We start from the raw sequence: 19872 nt of genomic DNA, 5'->3' as shown, positions 1-19872 counted from the left end.
TTTCTGTTTGCAGAGTGAGTGTCTGTTCAGAGCCCACCTCGTTAGGAGCTTAATTAATGTCACATTGCGTGTCTGGGGTAGAGAGGCAGATAAAGCCAGAACTGAACAGGATTCAGGACAGTCGGAGCTAATGGTACAAGGTACCACTGACTGGACTTATCACTTGAATGTGCAGAAAGTGGCTTTGAGGAGTAGAGTAGAATTTACAGTGGTGGGTACTGTTAAACCGGGGAAGTGGTCCTTCCCCCACCCTAGTCGTTCCAGAGCTGCTCGCAAGGAAGAATGCATCCGGGCCTGGGAGCTGAATAAATACCTGCCTGCGTGCACTGCAGAGCCTGCGCGGTGACTCTCGCAGCTCTCCTCTGTCCCTTAAGCTCTGGAAACGGAGGGAAGAACTGGATGTGCGCTCCACCCTGGAGCGTATTACGCAGCTCAGCTCTCAAACGGTGAGGTGCTGCAGCTTTCAAGGAGGAAACATCTGTACTAAGATATCCTGTGTTAAGTACATCCCAATTCCCACAGCGTAACCGCACAATGAGACCTTGCCGTGGAGGGGAAAAAGAACCGGGCCGAAGAACACGCGCTTCCTACTTAAGCTCTTCCTACTTAAAAACCACAAAGAGAACGATTTTTCTTGCTGTTGCACAAACGTGGCATTCTCCTGTCCCACAGGTCGGATGGGGAAACAATGTCAGGGTCTCTCTCTTCCTGACTTCATTGAACCAGAAATACCCGGGGGTCTGCTTCCTGCAGGAACGGGAGGGCTAGGGACGCTTGCTTTCATTTGTGTCGGGAGCTTAAGATGTGGCGGTGACACCTCATGAGAGCTCGTTTCCTGCTGTGAATCCAAGTGCAATGCCCTGGAGACTAAAACAATCCCTTACAGGAGGAGTTCTACTTGCTTACCGCTGAGGTAATCCAATTGGATCGAGCCCGTGTTTTGGTGCCTGCGCCTGAAATTCAAGGCTTTGAAGGAGCTCTCTGCGCCAGCCTTGGGGCAGGACGCGGGGATGTCTGTCGCTTGAGCCGGCTGGACCGGGAGGCAGCAGTGCAAGTTCTGGTGCCAGTTTGCGGAGGTCACCAGCCCGGTAAAGCCCTGGGCAGGCTGGGACATGGCTCTCGTGCGGCTGTCCTTGGCAGGAGGCTCTTCAGGGTGGTGCCTGGGAATGTGCTTCGCGGCCTGAACAATCGGAGCTCTGCTCCTCCTTTTTACGAGGGTGAATTTGCTGCTCCAACGCCAGCCTGCTTCTCGAATCAGGATCTGCCTTTGAGTTTCTCTTGGGGCTGGCACTGGGTTCGTTCTGTGTTGTGCCTGATGATGTGTATTTTACAGAAACGGCACACTGGTCATGTTCTAAGATGTTTATCTGCAACTTTCTTCCAGGTGAACGAGTGCTTTGTTTTCATGGACCTCTCCTTTATGAAGCAAAGGTATGTGCGGTTGTTTGTTGCTGCAGGCGGTGCTGACCGTGCCCCAAAAAATGGGGAATTGTATTAGTTTACCTGCTGTGCCTCACTAGAGAGGATTAAGGACAGAAACGAAAAGGAAGGCAAACCTGATAATATATTAAATTAATGAGTTTTACATCCTGGTGCTCCACAGTAAAAAAGCTTCAGAAACCCAGTGGTTCAGTGCAGCTCTTCTGGCAAACTGCTCCAGGCCGGGTGGTCTTGGCGTTGGGCACGTGACATACCCACGTTCCCAGGACACGGGAGAGCGTTTGTGCCGTGGGACTGGGTGCTGGTGGTGCTGCGTGAGCTGTAGGTGAGCTGCAGTTTGAGCTGCCTCAGTGGTGCAGGTGGCAGAGTACAACCAGGGCTCTTCGAATGGGCCAGCACCGCAGAATCCAGGGCTGGATGGAGGCCACGAAGGGAGTGGCATTCTCGGTTCTGGCTGTTTAACCGCTGCAGCCGTGCGTTGCGAGTCTGTGACCGGAGGAGTATCCGCACCGCTTGGGCTGCCGGCCTCTGCTGCCGCGCTTCCAGGGATGGGCTTTGCCCGTGGGCCTTAAGCAGATGTCGCTGCCGTGCCGTCTGTTTTACCAAAGGTGTCGATCCTAACCTAACTGCCTGTTTCCACTTCCTCTGGAGCTGCAACAAAGGGCTTCTGTAGCTGTGTGAGTTGGAAGAGCTACACAAATTCCTGGGGCACGCTCACCGGATTTAAATCCGTTAGGTTTAGTGTCAGAAATGCTGACAGAGAGGTGGTAGCAGGGAGGCAGTGAGAAATACGTGACAGTTCTTTTCCTGCTATCAGGAAATAGCCGTTCCAAGGCTAAAATAACGTCCGGAGTGTTGACAGGGGACGTGCTCGTCTGAAACATTTTCCCTTCGGTGATTCTCCTCTGTTCTCTCCCTTGCTCTAGAGCTGGGGGACAAGTTCCTTGCGAATGCATGCTCCGTATTGTCTCGCTGGCCCCTACTCAGGGGCTGCTACAGAGAGGAATTGAGGCTTCTGGTTTTGTGGGAAGAGATGTGTCTGTGCAGCAGTCTTAGTTCTTTGGTCAAGTAAGGAGCGCGGAGCTGCCACAGCAGCGTGCTTCTCCGTGCTCCGTGTCTCTGGCTACGTTTCTCTGTTACGTAGATGTGGGAACTTGAGCTACCATTCACATCTGTTCTCAGTGGTACTGACTGAACTTTCTTCTCTGTTCCAGTGTGTAAAGGTTGCCATAAAGGACAAGCAAGTGAAATACTTCATCCATTACAGTGGTTGGAATAAAAAGTAAGTATTGCATAAAATGAAAGCAGTGTTTTGTTTTCAGCTCTGTCGGTTTGAATGTGAGCTAGATGGGCTAGCACTGCCACCTCCCTGTTGTGAGGGGATTGTTGCTGAAAGCCACCTCAAAGATCTTCAGGCGTAAGCCAATGATTTATAGTAACACAAAGAAAACATTGCCTAACCGCCCCTTTTCCTCAGTGCTTGGGTGGAATACACAGACTGGCTCAGGGTGTCAGCGGCCTGACGGGAGCGCTTTGTAGCGTTCTGTTTGTTCAGGCTTGAAAATAGCTCCTGTAATTCCTCCCTGGCAGAAATACTTAGTACAAAAACTTCCTTGTTATGTGTAGGTAGGAGAGGCAACCCCTACTGAGGTGGAGCAAAACTCTCTCCTCGGATACTCGGCGTCCGACGCTTTGATACCACGTTTGGCAGCGAGCGTTGGGAGAAGCAAGCCCTAGTGACGGCTGCGTTCAGAATGGGGGGGCTGGCTGCTGTAGTCCTTCACAGGAGCAGGCTCAGCCTCTGCTTCAGCTCCTGCCTCGCTTGCAGAGGGCAAGTTAGAGGAACTTTCTCCTGCAAAAATGTGGGATTCTAGGTGGGAGGTTCCTGAAGAATAAAGACATCTCCGTGAAATGAATGTTCAGCCTGTTAAAGGGGAATGCTGCCATGAGATTATTGCATTTGTCTACCTGTCCTTTTATTCTTTCATTTGAATCTGTTCTGTCGCTCGGCTTTGAATTTGGGAGAAGTGAAGGGTTTTTTAGTGATTAAAAGCTTTAGCTCTCCAGGCTCCACACGTCTCCCAGAGAGCACTGTTCCCCTTTCCTTTGGGTTTGTTTCATTTCAGAGCTGCTGACTCCAGTGAAGCCTCTTAGTCACCACTATCTTGATCTCCCTGGCGTGACTAAAAGCTGAACCTCGTGTTTTAACGCGTAACTGTGCTAATGCATCCGCGCGCCTCCCTGCCAAATCGACCACACGCGTTTTCAGTTGCGGGGACTGTGAGTGGCTCTTGCGTGGCTGCTGCATGTTGACGAGGCAGCGTAAATCCGATACTTCTTGTTTGTCGTGGAGGGGTGCCCTAAGTGATGCCGTGGCTCCTGCTTTTCTCGCTTGCGCTGCTTGAGTTTTTTGCCTTCAAGCTTCCCATTAACCACATTAAAAGTGGCGTTGCTGCAAGATCTCGTCAGCTGGGGCAATGCGACTCCTTCACTTTGGTTTCTATAATTACGCTCCGTTGTTACTCACTAATTGCTCCACTCCTTAATGGTTGGTTTTTTGCAAATATCAACAGTTAGGATCCCCAGAAAGTTTCTGCAACATACAGTACAACGTGCCGCACAGTTATATGGCGCTTTGGAAGGTCTCTTGCAGCTGTACAGGCAGGATTAAGATAAGTGGTTCAAATATCTGCCCAAAGCACTGTCCTAAAAGCATAGTCTTGGAATGTGTACAGCTGGACGTGCGTTCCTCTAACTTTTGGATGCTAAGCTTGCAGTGTCGTACCGCTCTTGAAGACCTTGGCCTCCTGTAGTAGCATTGGTTTTGCCACTTCGATATTCCAAGACTGGCAGCTATTGCTGTGAAGTGAAAATGACCCAGAGCTCTCTGCAGAAAGAGCTTTAACTTAGGTACTTTAGAATAACTCGGCCACTTTTAATGTGTTTTACTTGAAATAAATTGTCAGATTGCTCAGATTATCCACTCTTTGTCAAAGTGGAATTCTTGCTCGTAATGGCAATTTCCCCAACACCTGTTCTCTTAAATCGTTCACTTCAGATTCTTCAAATATTCATGCCATCTTGGTTTCCTTCACAGACAGAAATCAGAGCTCTTCTTCCTACAGTAAGATCTTATTGCTGAATTTGTTAACCTATGAAATGTTGGAATAGATTAAGGAAACTTGCTTCGTAATACAGTTATGGCCACAGGTGTCCCGTAACTTAGTAAGTGTAGAAAATACTTGTTTTGCTGAGATGATGCTTTTAATTTAAAGACAGTCCCCTCCCTCTGAAATTGCCCATCCTTTGAGTTTGGGAAGCTCTTTGGAAGTGACTGAGGGTTACACTTCCCTAGAACAATCATGACACCTTCAGTCAGTGGGGAAAGCGTGTGGTAATTTACACTTCAGCTGTGCCAGTCCAGGCCTGGACACAAAAGCAGAATTCGGTCTCAAATTCTGTGACGTTCTTTTAATTGACTGTTTTGTGTAAAATGCAGTTCTGTAAGGGTTTTGAATGATCGTCTGGTATCTTTGTTTTTTTCCAGCTGGGATGAATGGGTTCCAGAAAGCAGAGTGCTCAAATACGTGGATACCAATTTGCAGAAGCAAAAAGAACTTCAGAAGGCCAATCAGTAAGTAGGAGTCCTTGTTAGTAAATAACTTTTTTTACAGGGCTTCAATCCAAACACTGTACATAAGGAAAGTTAGTGAGTTTAAAAAATAAAAGCCTTCAGAGGTGTTTCCATGTTTGTTTATTCCTGAGAAGCTTCGGCTTAGAGGCATGCTGGTCTCTGTCCTCCAGCAGCTCAGGAAGAGCAAACTGCTAAACTGGGCTTGAAAACGGTGACTTGAGGTGTTAAGGAGAGGGGAGGCAGCCTGACTAACTGCAGCTACATCCTGAAGTCTGGAAATGGGCGGTTAAAAATGATCCGTGTGCAGTATCCGTAAAGTACATTGTAAGCAGCGAGGATCTCCTCGGGCAGCTTAGGATGCCCACGGATACTTCTATTTTCGTGAATGCTAGTCTTGTTTCTCTCGAATAGAACCGCTTTTACGGAGAAGTCGGTTTATGTTTTTGAGAAGCGGTGTGCTGCCTCCATGTGATTCGGAATAAGAAGGGTGGTGGAAGGGGGAGGAAGTGGGTGTCCATGCAGCTAAGTGTTGTATGAAAAAGCCTAAATCTTCTTGATAGGGAGTTGAGTTTTTTCCTGCTCGTGACACACAGTGATTCACAGAGCTGTTCACTAGACATTCTCCAAATGTTTTGTGTAACCTGGCCTCTTTTGAGCGAAAAGGAGCTTCCATTAAAGCCGTATTTCTGAATTTCATCTCTTTAAAGGGAACAGTATGCAGAGGGAAAGATGAGAGGTGCTGCGCCGGGCAAGAAGACTTCTGGTCTGCAGCAGAAAAATGTTGAAGTGTAAGAAGCTTTTTAGTTAAAATAAACCAAAAGAACCCACCCCCAAAACAACCTCCCAAACTTTTGCTTGTCAGTTTTGCTGTCCACCTGTAAGTATTCCTCGGGGCAGTTCTGCAGGCTCAACGACGCTGCCTTGGAGAGGAGCCGCAAAGTTGTGTTTCACCTTTGGAGTAGTTCATGAGAACCGCCGCCTTGCGCTGTGCCGTGTTCACCGAATCAGGGTACCGAGTCGCCGCTGGCACTCTGTACTTCCTTGTGCTCCGTTCCTCCCGAGTTGGTGAACTGACACTCAAAAGGTGGCGAGGCCTCTTAAGGCTCGTGTGTCCCGGTGGAACGGGTTTCTGCGTGGAGCTCTACGGCTCTCCCAAGCACTTCTGAACAAGTCCCTAACGCCTTGCTGTGCAGTTCCTGAAACTGCGATTGGGGAGCCTTTGTTTCGCTGTTTGGACAAAACTAAAAGCAGATGCTATTAAAAATGGTTTTCTATCTTAAGAGACCAGAAGCAAGCTCAGGCGCTTACTAGAGAAAGCAATTTCAGGGCGTAACTGTCAGATTTCTTTCATTCCATCCTGTTTGTTCTCTAGAACAGGCTTGTGTGGTGGGGTGTTTATTCTCCTGCAGTCGGTACAGCGCGGCTGCTTTGCTCGTGTGCCGTGAAGCTCTTCTGTTTGGAGTAGTACTGCACTTCGTTACGAAGATGGTCACTACCAATGTGATGTTTTGAACTCCTGACTTCATTTATGATTCTGGTCCTCATGAGGAAAGATGCTGAAATGACATCGGTTCCCGATATGTTTGGCAGCAGGCCCCGATTTCATGTCTCATTTAGGAGTGACTTCGTTGTGAAATCAGTGTGGTTGATCTGAGAAGTGCAGCGGTAGTAGGGTGTTTGGTTTCGCTCTAGATCCCGAGCGCAGGCTTCACTGTGGGATTGGCCAAAACCTAGCCAAGGCTGTAAGTTGGCTCTTGGTCTGCGCCGTGGGGAGCCCGATGGGCCTGGCGAGATGCTGCGCGCGTGCTCCCCTGCGGTCTGTTGCTGTAGGTTGAGGTGCTCTACCACCCTCGGTTTGGTGTTCTCCAGGCAGACCTCGGCCAGGGAGCTAGTCCCCTGTTTGTCTTTGTTTGGGGGTGGAAAAAAAACCCAAATCTCTGATTAGAGAGTGCTTAATGAATGCCATGAAAATCTGATTAAAGCAGATCTCAATTATGACCATTACTAATGCAGCTGCTTAAGGGGTTGTCACACCCGAGTCAGAGGGAGCAGCATTAATTTGATGTGTAACCCTGTCACAGGTAGTGATGACTCTATTCCAAATGTCCAGGATTTGCACTACAGAGAGCATACCAATAGTAACTTCAGGAGTAGGTTCCCCATACTCTCAGCTTTAGTCATCTTGGTCGTTCAGGCTGGTTGTAGTGGGGTGAGTTGAGCTCTCCGGCTGAGTAAATGCAAAATGTTAACTGCCTTAATCCTCTCAACCACACCTAATGTTGCATCCAAGGGAGACCCACACAGCAAGGATTGCTTCATCTTTAGCCTCTGTGTATCTCTCGAGCTCAAAAGCATGTTACCAGGTCTGTCTTTACTCTCTGGTAGAAACCAGCGGGGGAAAGGGAGTGGCTTTGCCTTTTGCTGTCGTCGCTCTCCCGAGATGGGTGGATGTTTCCAGCGCAGCAGACCGGGCAGTGAGCCGAGTCTCCGAAACCTGTGTTTCACGTTGATTAGAATTCCATGATGGTGGATTTTGAGTTATGAAGGGGAAGAAGGAAAACTCTTGTCATTAGAACAGCAGTCTTGGATTGTGAGTGTTATAAATAACAGGGTCCCATATGCTCGTTGCACTGATCTTGCTCCTAGTCTCTAGTTGGTACCAGCATCCAATGCATCCTTTAAATCAGACCTGTGCTTCTTTTCAACAAAGTCTCCCTATCTTTCTTCCCTATTTGAAGGCTGAGGGAGAGGCAATGCTCTCACTTACTCTAGCAGTGATGCAGGGTGGTGATACTGATGTATTATTGACCAAACTACTGCTGCTCACAGCTAAAGGCAAGATGGCTTCTGAAAAAAATCTCAAACTGCAGTTCCAAAATTGAACGTGTGGATTGTTCTCTGGTGTTAAATCATTGCAGTTACATGAAGTACTGATGGTGGGGAGGGGGCGAGACTGGTCATGCAACTACTCTGAAAGGGTAACACTGTCAACCTATTTGGGCCTCAAAATTTACCTTTTGTAGCATTCCTGGAGGATTGAACAGAGGGAAAGGTAACTTGTATTTCGATACTTAATCTTCAGCTAGCCAAACAATAATGGAAAGGAAATAACAATCTGAGCACAACTTCTCCTCCAGGAATGTTCAGTAAGACTGTAATATGCTGGTAAAAAGGTAAATTTTTGAATCTTAAATAGATTCTCTTTAAGGCTCAACACTAGGTCTGACATTCTTTCCTTAACTCAACCCCCATTGTGCCTAGATTTTTCAGACGAGATGGAGCGCATACTGTTTGCTGTTTGGAGACCCCTACAATATCGACGCGGTGAGTTAAGGATGGATTGTCAAACCAGGATTTTCATCCTGAAATCCAGACCTCCTTGCTTTCGTAGACTTCCTTTAGAGACCCTTAAAGTCCTCAGCTGTAAGAATGTAAGCTTGGTAGCAGTTCAGGTAACGATTGTAAGTACCGCAGCGTGTCGTTCTGGTTGCTCTTTGAAGGCCGGTGTGGACCACCAGCGTTTAGTTTCTCTGAAACGCCTGCCTTTCCGGCTGGGCTAGGGTGTGCTGTGAGCAGCCAAACGCATTCAGTGTGTCCCACGGTTAAAAGGAAGTGGAGGACAACTGACTCCAGATTTTTTTAGAAATGGGATAGTTCCCGAGGGCTACAGTTGCTCTGCATGCTCGCTGTAGCCTGGAATTCTGCTTCCGGGAAACCAGTAACAAACTGCACTGTCTCTTCCCTGAGCCTTGGACCAAGGCTACGATAGACGGCGTTAGAAATGTGACGAGTGAACTTGCTCCCTCGTGTGCTGTGTGTTTATTGCTGGCCTGAGACTGAGAATAACTGTTTCTGTAAACTGCAGCAACTGGGTCAAAAGGCTTTTGATACTATCTGTAAGCAATTTATTTGATCAAACAGAAATATGCATGAAATGCAGGTTTTATATACTTTGTTTTTAAAGCAATTACTCATCTTACGGCAACTATCAGCTGTCATAGAGCTACATCTTGTATGTTTAGCAGGTTGCCAAAAATGAAATACGACGCTACAGAGACTGGTTTCTCCAGAGTGGTGTATACGTACCTCTGCGGAATTCCAGCTTCTGAGGGTTGATGCTACCTTGATGGGCCCAATACGATTGATTGACTTGCAGAAAAATCAGTAAACACTCAGTTAAGGGGTGCTTGGAAAAGGAGAAGGGCAACTGCGAGTGTTCTGGAGGGAAGATGCGGTGCTGAATGACCAAACTGAGAGTGGCCTGGTTTTAAATGATACACATGCAAGCCGTCTCATCAGAGGGGCTCTCCCAAGCAGTATCTCAGCTCGGGAGTTACTGTGCTTTCCCTCTGATAGATGCCCTGTTCTAATCTGAACGTTACTCAGAGCACATGCTCTTGCTGCACGTCTCCCCTGGCACCCTCTGCTCTCTTTGGCACAGCTAATAGCGCTCTCACAAGCTACTTGGAGTCCCCTGAATGTCAGGCGGCATGTCGCGGCCTACGTGCCAGTTGTCTGGGTCTATAACGGCGCTGGAATGGCTACACCGGCTCAGCCGGAGATTTTCCGAACCTCCTCTGCTGCCCGATGGTAACATGTGCTTAGGTCAGGTCCAGAGGGCTGTTCTCCCCCAGACACACCCCGCTTGCTTCTTGCAGCCTGTAACGAAGGGACTTCGTGCGAGGGGTTTAATAACCCTTTGTAGGACTGTCTTAGTTTAGATCTAAACTTCTGAACCTTCTGGCATCCCCATCATCTTGTGTCAGCTTGTAGAAGAGGGGAGGGAAGAGGATGACTCCTCCTGTCTTTTTTTAGCATCTGCTGCTTTGGTTTTTTGGTCTTTCATCCATCTTGAGGAAAGATTGAGTTCTCCAAACTTCACCTTCTATTGCCAGTGATGCCTTCACCACACTTCCCCTCTTCTTCCTGCCCTGTTGGCACTTAAGGCCCCTCTCTGCCTGCTTACTCCTGGTACAGAAGCTGTTGTACACTACCAACTACCCTGTCCTCTTACCTCTCCTGGCTTTATTGTGTGCCTGCTGAGCTGAGGTTGCCGAACCAGGCGCAGGAGAGGTATGTGTTTAACCTGATGTCGGTTTTTATCCTTTTGCTGATGCTGTTGGATGGTTTAATGGTGAACTGCGTCTCGCAGCTAAGTTAGCGACCGAGCTGCTTGAGCAGTGGTGGCTGACTTTGTACTTGTGTCCAACAGACTGACTTTTCACACTCAAATCTCTTAATTTTTTAATTACTGGTCACCTTGTATTAGCAGAGACTTTGATTTCCTATAGCTTAGTTGTGACTGTTGCTTTGACAGTTAACTGCCACCTCATCTCCTTTCTCTGGCGCTTACAAACCACTGAACTCAAATGCCTGAGACGGTGTGGTGGCTGCCTTCGCTCTCTGCTCTCAGCCTTAACCAGCTATTGTCGGGAGGTTCCAACAGACCTCTCAGTCCCTTTAGAAGGCACGTGGATTTGGGAAAAGTGAAATACTTGTTACTGTCCACCACTCCTAACTGCTGTGGAGTAAGTCAGTCTTCAAACTCTTGTTTTTTCCCTGATGTCACTTGTCTGTGTGAACTCTGTTTTTTATTTTGTACTAGCAGTTCTCTAGCCACGTCCCAGGAGATGCTGCAGCCTAGCTCTGAGCGCTAACACCAGCCCCTCTGCAAAGGCTGCTGGCTGCTTGGGGTGGTAACTAGGGTTCCCTGCCACGCTTGATGATCCTCCCTCCGGTGAATGCCTGTGGAAAGGTCCAGTGCAGCCCTTCAGGAGGTCTGTCTTCTGTGGCGTCCTCTATAGCTCACCCTCTGGTCGTGGGCACAGTCCTGGCTTGGATGCTGAGATTGGAAGTTCAGTATTGAGCTCTTGTGGCACGGACTGTTTATTTTCCCTCGGTCTGTCCCCTTTGACACAGCAGTTCATTGTTGTGAGCTGTTCTGTAGCCTGTAATACTCTCTTCTACAGATTGTCTTGTTTCAGCATCATTTCAGATTGTTTTGTCGGTAGTTCACTTATTTTTAGCTGTCTCATTCAGTCTCACATTTTAATCCCTAACACTTCAACATTCTTCCCGTAGCTGCGTGTTCTGCTAAAGTAAATCCCTGTGACGGTTAGCTCCTTGCCAGAACTGACCTGCTTCGGGGAGCTAATGTTGACTACAGGGGGTGCAGCCTTCAGGTTTGAGCTGCAGGATCTGTAGCACCTTGCCTGTCTGTTCAGTCTTCTCATTCAAACTATCTCCACAGGGGATTTCTTGACGCTTCCATGCTGCTCTTCCGTCTCATTGCCAGGTCTCGGTGAAAAATGCCAGCTGACAGAACGGCGTGGATGAGGAACAGTAGCTGGGCTGCTCTCCCTGCGTAGGGAGGAGTTGGTGGAAGCTCTCACGCTGCTTCCGTCCGGCAGTGTCCTTGCGGGAGGGCGCTACCCGCCGTCCTGAGGAACGCGCGTGGTGTTCTTGGGCTCTGTGTCTCAATGAGTCTGCCTGGTCTGATTCTTGGAATCTGGTTTGGAGATGTGCTGCTCATCTCAGGCTACAACCGCTCTCCGTGTCTGTAACCTCTGCGGTACGGGTGCTGCATCTTCCTCTGGAATCTGGAGCTCTCCGCGCGCTTCGGCCCACGCACAGCAGCACGGTGCGTGGCACAGCTGCCTTCGCCAGGAGCGGTGCTACAGCCAGCCTGCTCCACCGGCTTCAAAAACCGGCCGAGTGCGGGTGTTCTGTCTCTAACCTTAGCTCTCTTTTCCCTAACTCGGATTTGTCTCTTAGACTTTGCAAGCAGGTGGCTGCTTTGGCTTGAAGCAGAGGCATATGACTGGGACTTCCTGATTCCTCGCATTTCAAGGAATGAGGTGGGAGAGCAGGAGCAAATGCCTGGGATGGCTTATGCTGGACGCTGCCTCAGTAACACAGATGTGGTTTTCTGTCTTCATTGCGGTGCTTGCAGTACTTCATATTGTCTGTCCCACTTCTAAAACTCTGCTGCTAGGCTAATGCTGAACACTTTCATCTTGTGATTGGAATTCTGGAAAGAACTCCCTGTTCCTCCTCCCTGTTTGCTCTGGGCTTAGAAGAAAAGACTTTCTCTTGAGTCCCTTATCAGTGACTTAACTTGCCAATTCTTCCTTCTTCCTGCAGAGGGCTGGTCTTTGTTCTGCCCACAGTTTAAGTCTAATGCTTATTTATGACTTGAAGCTTGAAAAAAGCCTTACTCTTCCTAGAAACTCTGCCGACTTCCTGGCCCAGATAAACCCTGGTCAGCCCAGCCTGAGTGCAAGAGTCGCTTGAGATAGTGGTGAATTTCCAGGGAAATAATCTTGTGCTGCTACAGTCTTATCTACACACATTTTTGAGAGGTTTAACTGGACTCCTATTAATAGTGAGCAAACTGAACCATGACTGGTAGTACTCCTAATTAAAATCTTCTGAAAACAGTTAGCAAATATACAAAGTTCAGGTAATAACAAAAATACCCGCTAGGCCAGTTTAATTTTGTTGTTGATACTCTCCACCTCTCTGAGTATTTGCATGTCATGTGCATTGTTTCAGGTGTCTCAAATTTTTGGAACTACAGCAATACATTTGAGATAAAAATAAAGGCTGAGGATAGAGGTTTTAGGGAAGTGTGTAAATTGGAAACAGTGAGAGAAGCATTTGGAGGAAGATAACTGCTGGGGACAAGGCTACTTAGTACTGCTCCAAATGTTTCCAGTAAGTGGCAAGTGTAATAGCCATCTCCCCTAGAAGCTGGTGATGGAGTTGTAGGCCATCCGTGCATCTAATGCTGATGGTGCTACTAAAGCTGTAGGGGTAAATCCGTGGGGTCTGTCAACACTGGGCTGGAAGTTAATTCACTTGACTGAGATTTAGCCGATCACTCCCAGCACTTCTGCCTCCTTGTCCCGTATTCTCTCTGAAGTGATTCCTGAAATGCAGAAATAAAACACCTACAAATCCGCTTTTCCAGGAGCACTCGGGAAGTACAAAACGTCTGTAGATGTTACTTGGGTCAGTCAGTTCAGGTTCTAAACACGTGTTCTGGGTGTGCCTTCTAGGGTGTTGTAGGTCAAAGGTAGTGATTTCCCCCCAGAATGGTGAGTTATAACCTGCTAAATGAAAAATCACAGTCATGGCACTGCGGTGCTAAACCACCCCTGACGCCTCTCACGTGCTCGTCGGCTGCTGAGCGCTCGCTCGTCGTTCGGAACGGTGTGGGCAGCTTTTCTGGCTTTCTACTTGCAATTGGTGAAGTACAGCTCTATATTTGCAATAATTTGTGTTCTTCTTGCAGGAAAACAAAAAAGAACAAACAGAAAAGTAAGTACACCTTTATTTTGTACGTAAGTGGATATCCTTAGGGAAGGACTCTTAGCTGGAATAACAGCTTAAATCTGCCTCTACTGAGCTTACTTCCCATCACCCTGCGTGGTTCCTCCTGGACTTCAGGCGTCTCTTCCTCTGGATCGGGAGGAAGGGGCCCTTCCCTGGTGTTTCCATCGGTCGAGGTTCTGACCTCTTGCAAAGGAAAAGCCGAGGGCTCGCCCCAAGGAGCTGTTGAAGTGCTGTAACAACTTGGGCTCCCGGTGAGGTGGAGGTGTGACGCATCTGCGCAACTGAGGCGCTGGTTCCAAAAACTCTTCCGGAGAATGTTAGAGTGACATCTTGGTTGGGTTTTCATGCAGAAACCGCCACCTTCAGAGAGGTGTAAATGTAGCAGTTTAACTGCCACAAGCATGTGGAACTTCCAGAACACAAGCAGTAATTAAAACCAAGCCAAAAAACAGTGAAAAGGTGACCTGAGCGAAATCTGAGTCTTCCTTTTGAATCCTAAGTCTCTTGTTTACTGGTATTTCTTAGCAGCACAGTGTCTTGTTTTTCTCTGTGCAGCTCCAGGAATTGGAGAAGGGAGCAGCACCAGTGAGACTCCTCAGCCTCCCAGGAAGAAGAGGGCTCGAGTAGATCCAACGGTTGAGAGTGTATGTATTTGATTCCCTCGCAGGGTTGTTGATGGAAAGGGGAGGGTTGCTTTGCTCAGCACAGCAACGCTTTGTCCTGCAGTACGGCCGTGTGAAGCATTGCGGCTTGCAACACCGAGGTTCCCAAGTGGCCTCGAAGAAACAAGGCATTTCCTTGTTCCCTGTGGAGCCTACAGGAATTACTGTACCAATCCCTCCGTTGGGTGGTGTATTTGCACTTGGGGTACTGGTGGATGAAAAGCTGAACATGAGCCGGCCGTGTATGCTGGCAGCCCAGAAAGCCAACCGTATCCTGGGCTGGATCCAGAGAAGTGTGGCCAGCAGGTCGAGGGAGGGGATTCTCCACCTCTGCTCTGGTGAGACCCCACCTGGAGTGCTGCGTCCAGCTGTGGAGCCCCCAATATCAGAAGGATATAGACTGGTCGGAGCGAGTCCAGAGGAGGCCACAAAGATGCTCAGAGGGCTGGAGCCCCTCTGCTATGGGGACAGGCTGAGGGAGTTGGGCTTGTTCAGCCCGGAGAAGAGAAGGCTCCGGGGAGACCTTATAGCACCTTCCAGTACCGGAAGGGGCTACAAGGAAGCTGGGGGGGACTTTTTACAAGGGCAGGGAGTGACAGGACAAGGGGTAACGGGTTTAAATTGCAAGTGAGGAGGTTTAGATTGGATATCAGGAAGGAATTCTTCCTGCAGAGGGTGGGGAGAGGCACTGGGACAGGTTCCCAGAGAAGCTGGGGATGTCCCATCCCTGGAAGTATCCAAGGCCAGGCTGGATGAGGCTTGGAGCAACCTGGGCTATGGAAGGTGTCCTTGCCCATGGCAGGGGGGTTGGAACTAGATGATCTTTAAGGTCCCTTCCCACCCAAACCAGTCTGTGATTCTATGATTTCAGTTGTGCAAGCAAGGAATACGGGTGACTCTTAGCTGGGACAACTGTCTGAAGTAATTGGTCTGGCTTCACCCTTTCGTAGGAAGAAACATTTATGAACAGAGTTGAAGTCAAGGTGAAAATCCCCGAAGAGCTGAAGCCATGGCTGGTAGATGACTGGGACTTGATCACCAGGCAAAAGCAGGTAAGGACAGTGAGGTCACTAAAAGCAGAAGCTCCTATCTTCTTCCCGTGCGGTGTAGTGAAATCTTCTGTGGAGCCTGACAGCAGCCTGACGGCTGGCTTGACATTCCCATTCCAGTTGGATTTTAACCGAAGTCACCTGTGAGTAGGGCTGTGCCTCAGCAGTCGTGTGTGAATTTGTGCTGGCTTGGCCTGCCAGTAGGTTTTGAACCGTGCAGTTAGTGGGTAGAGAGTTGGTGGGCAGGAACATCATGTGATGCTTATTTTGCTGCTTCCTGCCTTGTTTACATGTCGCTCGCTGCCAAGTCCTGTGAGCACCTGACATTGTTCTGGAGCCCCAACAGCAGCTGTCACTTAGGGTAGTGATTCTTAACTTCTGCCAGGCTGGATCCACGTAAAGCTTCCTGACGCAGTAAATGGAACTGTGCGTTCTATTTTAAAGCATAAAACTTTGGTGAGATGTGTTACTGAATCGTGGCTTCTTTCTGGTGGGAAGCTGCTCACTCGCATCAGCAAGAACTCGAGCAGTTCATCACCAGGTTGCTGTTGGGCAGCACAAATGTTAATTGGAGATGTGGATGCAGTCGCTGTTACGGTTTCTTGGTATGAAAAACTCTCCGTTGGGTGTTCTTTGGTAACACTTGGCATCTTAACCTGTTTGTTTGATTCCAGAACCCACCCGCATGCTCTGGTTTAAACTTGGCGCGCAGGTACAGATGACTGCCTAAGTCAGGCCACGTGTATTTGTTCAGTTTTGTTTCTCTTGTAGCTCTTCTATCTTCCTGCCAAGAAGAATGTTGACTCCATTTTAGAGGATTATGCCAACTACAAAAAGTCACGAGGAAATACTGATAACAAGTAAGTGGTGCTCACTTCACACCCAAAACGCTTCCTCTGCGCCTGCTGTGGGACTTGTCTTTCACGGGACATTTGAGGTTGTTAAACCTGTCCCAGCCCTGTGTCCAGCTTCATATTCCAGGGCCGAGGTGATGGAGGACTTTAGAAGTCTCTGAGGAGGTAATTCAGGAACACAGTTTCTGCTCCCCCAGTTGCCCTAAGCCTCCTCCTGAGGGAAGCTGATAGAAGCCAAGGGAATGGCTCTCCACCCCAGGCTGTTGGCACGGGGTGAATAAATTTGGTGGCGCTGAGTGTCTGAGCTGAACAAGCTTGTTGGAGGAGCTGCCTGGCAGGTGAGCAGGTGGGGGACGGGGAGCTAGGTGATGACTTCGAAAGGAACCAGACGGGCAGAGCTAATTACCTCGAGGTGGCAGCTTTGCAGACTCTTCGGTGTGGTTACCCCAGCAGTCGGGCCCCGACAACAAACAAGACGTTTACCCGTGAGTGAGCGTCCTCTTAATGGGAGTGAAATGAGACGTGTCAGGTGATTTGCTTCCGGTCGAGGGGAAGCACGTTGTGGGTTTGTCGGGGTGTTCTAACACTCTTATGTGGCTGTCCTAATGTCGGGTCCGAGCTGCTCGCAGGGTGGAGCGAGGGTTATACTTCAGGTTTGCGGGGTCGCTGCCGATGCCTGTGTGTTTACAGCTGTGAAGTCGGTGGTCTGCGTGAGCACGGTGCTGAGAGCCCTGGTTAGAAAGGCTCAGTTGCCTGAAATACTGGGTGGCTGTCCCTCTCTTGGCAGGAGTCAGCTGGTTACTTAGTGCTGTACTCTTAAACTGACAGTTTTCAGCTTTGGTGGGAAACACGGGAGCTGGCAGGTGTCCTCAGAAGCACTCGCCGTTGCTCTGAAAGGACTGCCCTGGGGGTTAGTTGCTTTGAGTGGGTGACTAAAAGCAGGGCTTTCCTCGGTTTGCCTAAATTCTGAGTTCAGAACAGTCCGTTTGTAAAGGAGGTGTTGAAATGCATCGCTCCCTGCAGGGTCCGCTTTAAGGGCTCCAAAGTTCCTTGAAAAATCTGAAGGCTCGTAAAGGATCTTTACGATGTTGAAGGACTCACCAAGTCCCTCCCTGTGCCCATCCCATTGCTAGAACAAGGCTTGCACGTGTTCCCTCTTTCCCAGGGAGTATGCAGTCAACGAAGTTGTGGCTGGAATTAAAGAGTACTTCAATGTCATGCTGGGAACTCAGCTGCTGTACAAGTTTGAGAGACCCCAGTATGCTGAAATTCTAGCGGATCACCCAGATGCTCCAATGTCCCAAGTCTACGGGGCCCCACACCTGCTGAGGTTGTTCGGTGAGTATGACCTGGAGGCGGAAGAGCAGCCAAAGAATTCAAGTGCTTCCTGTTCCTCTCGAGTCTTGGTGGGCGTGAGCTGCAGGAATTTGACAAGCAGTATGAAACGTGGTTTCATTCTTTCCTTACTCCACGCACCTAAAATGTTCAGAGCTGCTCAGGGATTTGGAATGGAAATGGATTTTCAACTGTCTAGATGTTGTAGGTGAGCTTCTATACAGAGGAATAGGTTCCTGGGCTGCTTTATACGCCACATAAGGCTTAATGAGTGCAGAAGTGCAGTCTAAAAGTTGTTGTTTCTCACTAACAAGTGCTACTTCTTTTGAAACAGTACGGATTGGAGCTATGCTTGCTTACACTCCTCTTGATGAGAAGAGTCTGGCTTTGCTGTTAAACTATTTGCATGACTTCTTAAAGTAAGTACTTCTTCAGCCTTTCCGTGAGAAAGTGAGTTGCGCACGGGCTGTCGGAATGTGGCCGCGTTCCGTGGACAGCTGCTGCAGGACACGCGGTGTTACCCTGGGCTGGTGTGTGGCATCTCCAGGTTGTGGTGAAGCTTTCTCAGACCCCTCTGTACAGCAGCCTGCGAGGAGCTGTCGCTCCTCCCCAGTTACACCGGGGTGGTTGTGTTTAGACCTGTGCCCAGGTGTCAGTCTGCTTGTAAACCATCCGGGTTTGCCGCTTGTTTCAAAATAAACGCTTCAGCGTTTGCTTGTGGCTGCTAAAGAGAGCAGATGACAACTAGAGCAAACACTACACCACAGTTACTCACTGGTTGGGCAAATGTTAAAAACTCTGAGGACGTTAGTAAAAACTGCGAAGCCAGAATTAGGAACAGAAGTGGGAGCAAGAGCCACGCCAGAATTCTCTCATGTTCACAGACGCATCAGGAAGTTGTGGCCATTGGATTCTGGTTCCCCACCCCACAAACATCTGGGGGGGGTTCTGCTGCCTCCGTTTATCGGCAGCAGGCCGGAGCGTCGGTCGGATAATGCAACTCCTGTAACACAGGAGCTTCTCTCCAGGGGGTGCCTGGAATCAGGGAATCATGGAATGGTTTGGGTGGGAAGGGACCTCAAAGCCCCCCCAGTCCCAGCCCCTGCCATGGGCAGGGACACCTTCCATAGCCCAGGGTGCTCCAAGCCTCATCCAGCCTGGCCTTGGACACTCCCAGGGATGGGGCATCCACAGCTTCTCTGGGAACCTGTCCCAGTGCTCCCACCCTCTGCGGGAAGAATTCCTTCCTACTATCTAAATGTTTCCTTTATCCTTTACTCAGCTGACTCTTCAGTAGATCCATGTTGGTTTTCTACTCCTAAAATCATTTTTTATGGTCTCGGCAAACACCTGAAGTCACTCACGTGACGCTCAGCCGCGGATGCTTTAGGTAAGCAGGTAACTTTAATGTTTTTGTTGGTTTTCACAGGTATTTAGCAAAGAATTCCTCCGCGCTGTTCAGCGCCAGCGACTACGAAGTGGCTCCCCCGGAGTACCATCGGAAGGCGGTGTAGCACCGCGCTGCTCCGCAGTGACACGATTAGCTGGATCCTTGATACACTGTCCACTGCCACGTCTTGTTCTTCACCTCTTGCACACGTCCCTTGCACAAGTCGTGTAAACGTCAAGTGAGCCAAGTTGTGTGTGTGACACGGAGCTGGCCTTTGCGAGTTCTGCTTTCTTGTCCCGAAACGGAAACTTGGGGTTCAGCGGGATCTCTTTGGTGTGTCTGGCTTGCTGCTCTTGTTGCATCCATGGAATGTAAAATGGAATGCGTTGCGGTGTTTCCTTCTCCGAGCTCCTCCGTGCTCGCGGGCCTGTTCCCACAGTTGGCGTCACTAACCCGCTTTGTCGTGTGGTAGCGGCGCGTGGGCTCGGAGCGGCGGGGATGGCGATCGCCCCGTGTTGGTGCTGTTGGTCAGTCCGGCTGTCGAACCCCTTTTCCTTTTGTGGTGTTGGGAATACGCTGTTTGCTCCGTGGCTGTTTGCTGTTGGTAGGTAGTGAAGGACTGTGACTTTTTTTTATATCCTAACCATAGGGAAGCGTGTTGTCACATCGTAGTGTCTGGTCCCACAGAGCCGTTTTACAAGTCTTCAAATAAACTTTTTTAATCTCGGGTGCTGCTTCTGATCGGTGTTTGCCTCTGTCACTCCCTGAGCTCCCGGGGCGGTGAGGTGCTGCAGAGAACTAGCTTGGCGCTGCTGGGCTTCCCCTTAAGGACCAGTTAAGGCCCAGGGGGGTGAGGGGATTCTGCTGCTCTAGGATGGTTCCATAGCCCGTGTGTAGCGATCGTGCGGCCTCACCTCACTGCCTATGGAATTCCTACAACGCTGTAGGAAGAGCCGGAGCGCCGCAGCGCCCATCGCCTGGCTCCTGTCTGTCACCTCCCTCTTCTAACTGGGTTCTACAGGCACAGCAGCATCTTAACGGGTGAAGGGGCCTGTGAGCTGCCCCCTCACTCAGGTCACTGTTTCTAGTGGCTTCCAGGCAGGTGTTGGCACTCCCTGTGCCCCTTCCTGTCTCGATCCCGCAGCAGAGCTGTGGTAGGGAGGCGGACGAG

At 49.5% G+C, this 19872-nt stretch overlaps 1 protein-coding gene across 1 annotated transcript; it reads left to right on the top strand.

Annotated features, from left to right (window-relative positions):
• The first annotated feature begins 677 nt into the window (after window positions 1-677).
• MORF4L1 (mortality factor 4 like 1) lies at window positions 678-18994 on the top strand. Its single transcript, XM_010159416.1, has 13 exons — window positions 678-738; window positions 1385-1431; window positions 2655-2722; window positions 4988-5074; window positions 5782-5862; window positions 8336-8398; window positions 13371-13396; window positions 13967-14055; window positions 15024-15125; window positions 15894-15982; window positions 17142-17314; window positions 17646-17730; window positions 18741-18994. Exons 1-13 carry the CDS (start codon window positions 678-680, stop codon window positions 18823-18825), a joined length of 1056 nt encoding a protein of 351 aa, XP_010157718.1. The 3' UTR covers window positions 18826-18994.
• The last annotated feature ends 878 nt before the right edge of the window (window positions 18995-19872 follow it).

This window comes from Eurypyga helias, unplaced genomic scaffold (assembly GCF_000690775.1).
Source record: "Eurypyga helias isolate BGI_N326 unplaced genomic scaffold, ASM69077v1 scaffold33619, whole genome shotgun sequence".
In the NCBI taxonomy this organism is placed as follows: Eukaryota; Metazoa; Chordata; class Aves; order Eurypygiformes; family Eurypygidae; genus Eurypyga; species Eurypyga helias.
The sequence above is the reverse complement of the archived record's forward strand: the minus strand, read 5'-3'. Positions and strand labels throughout refer to the sequence as shown.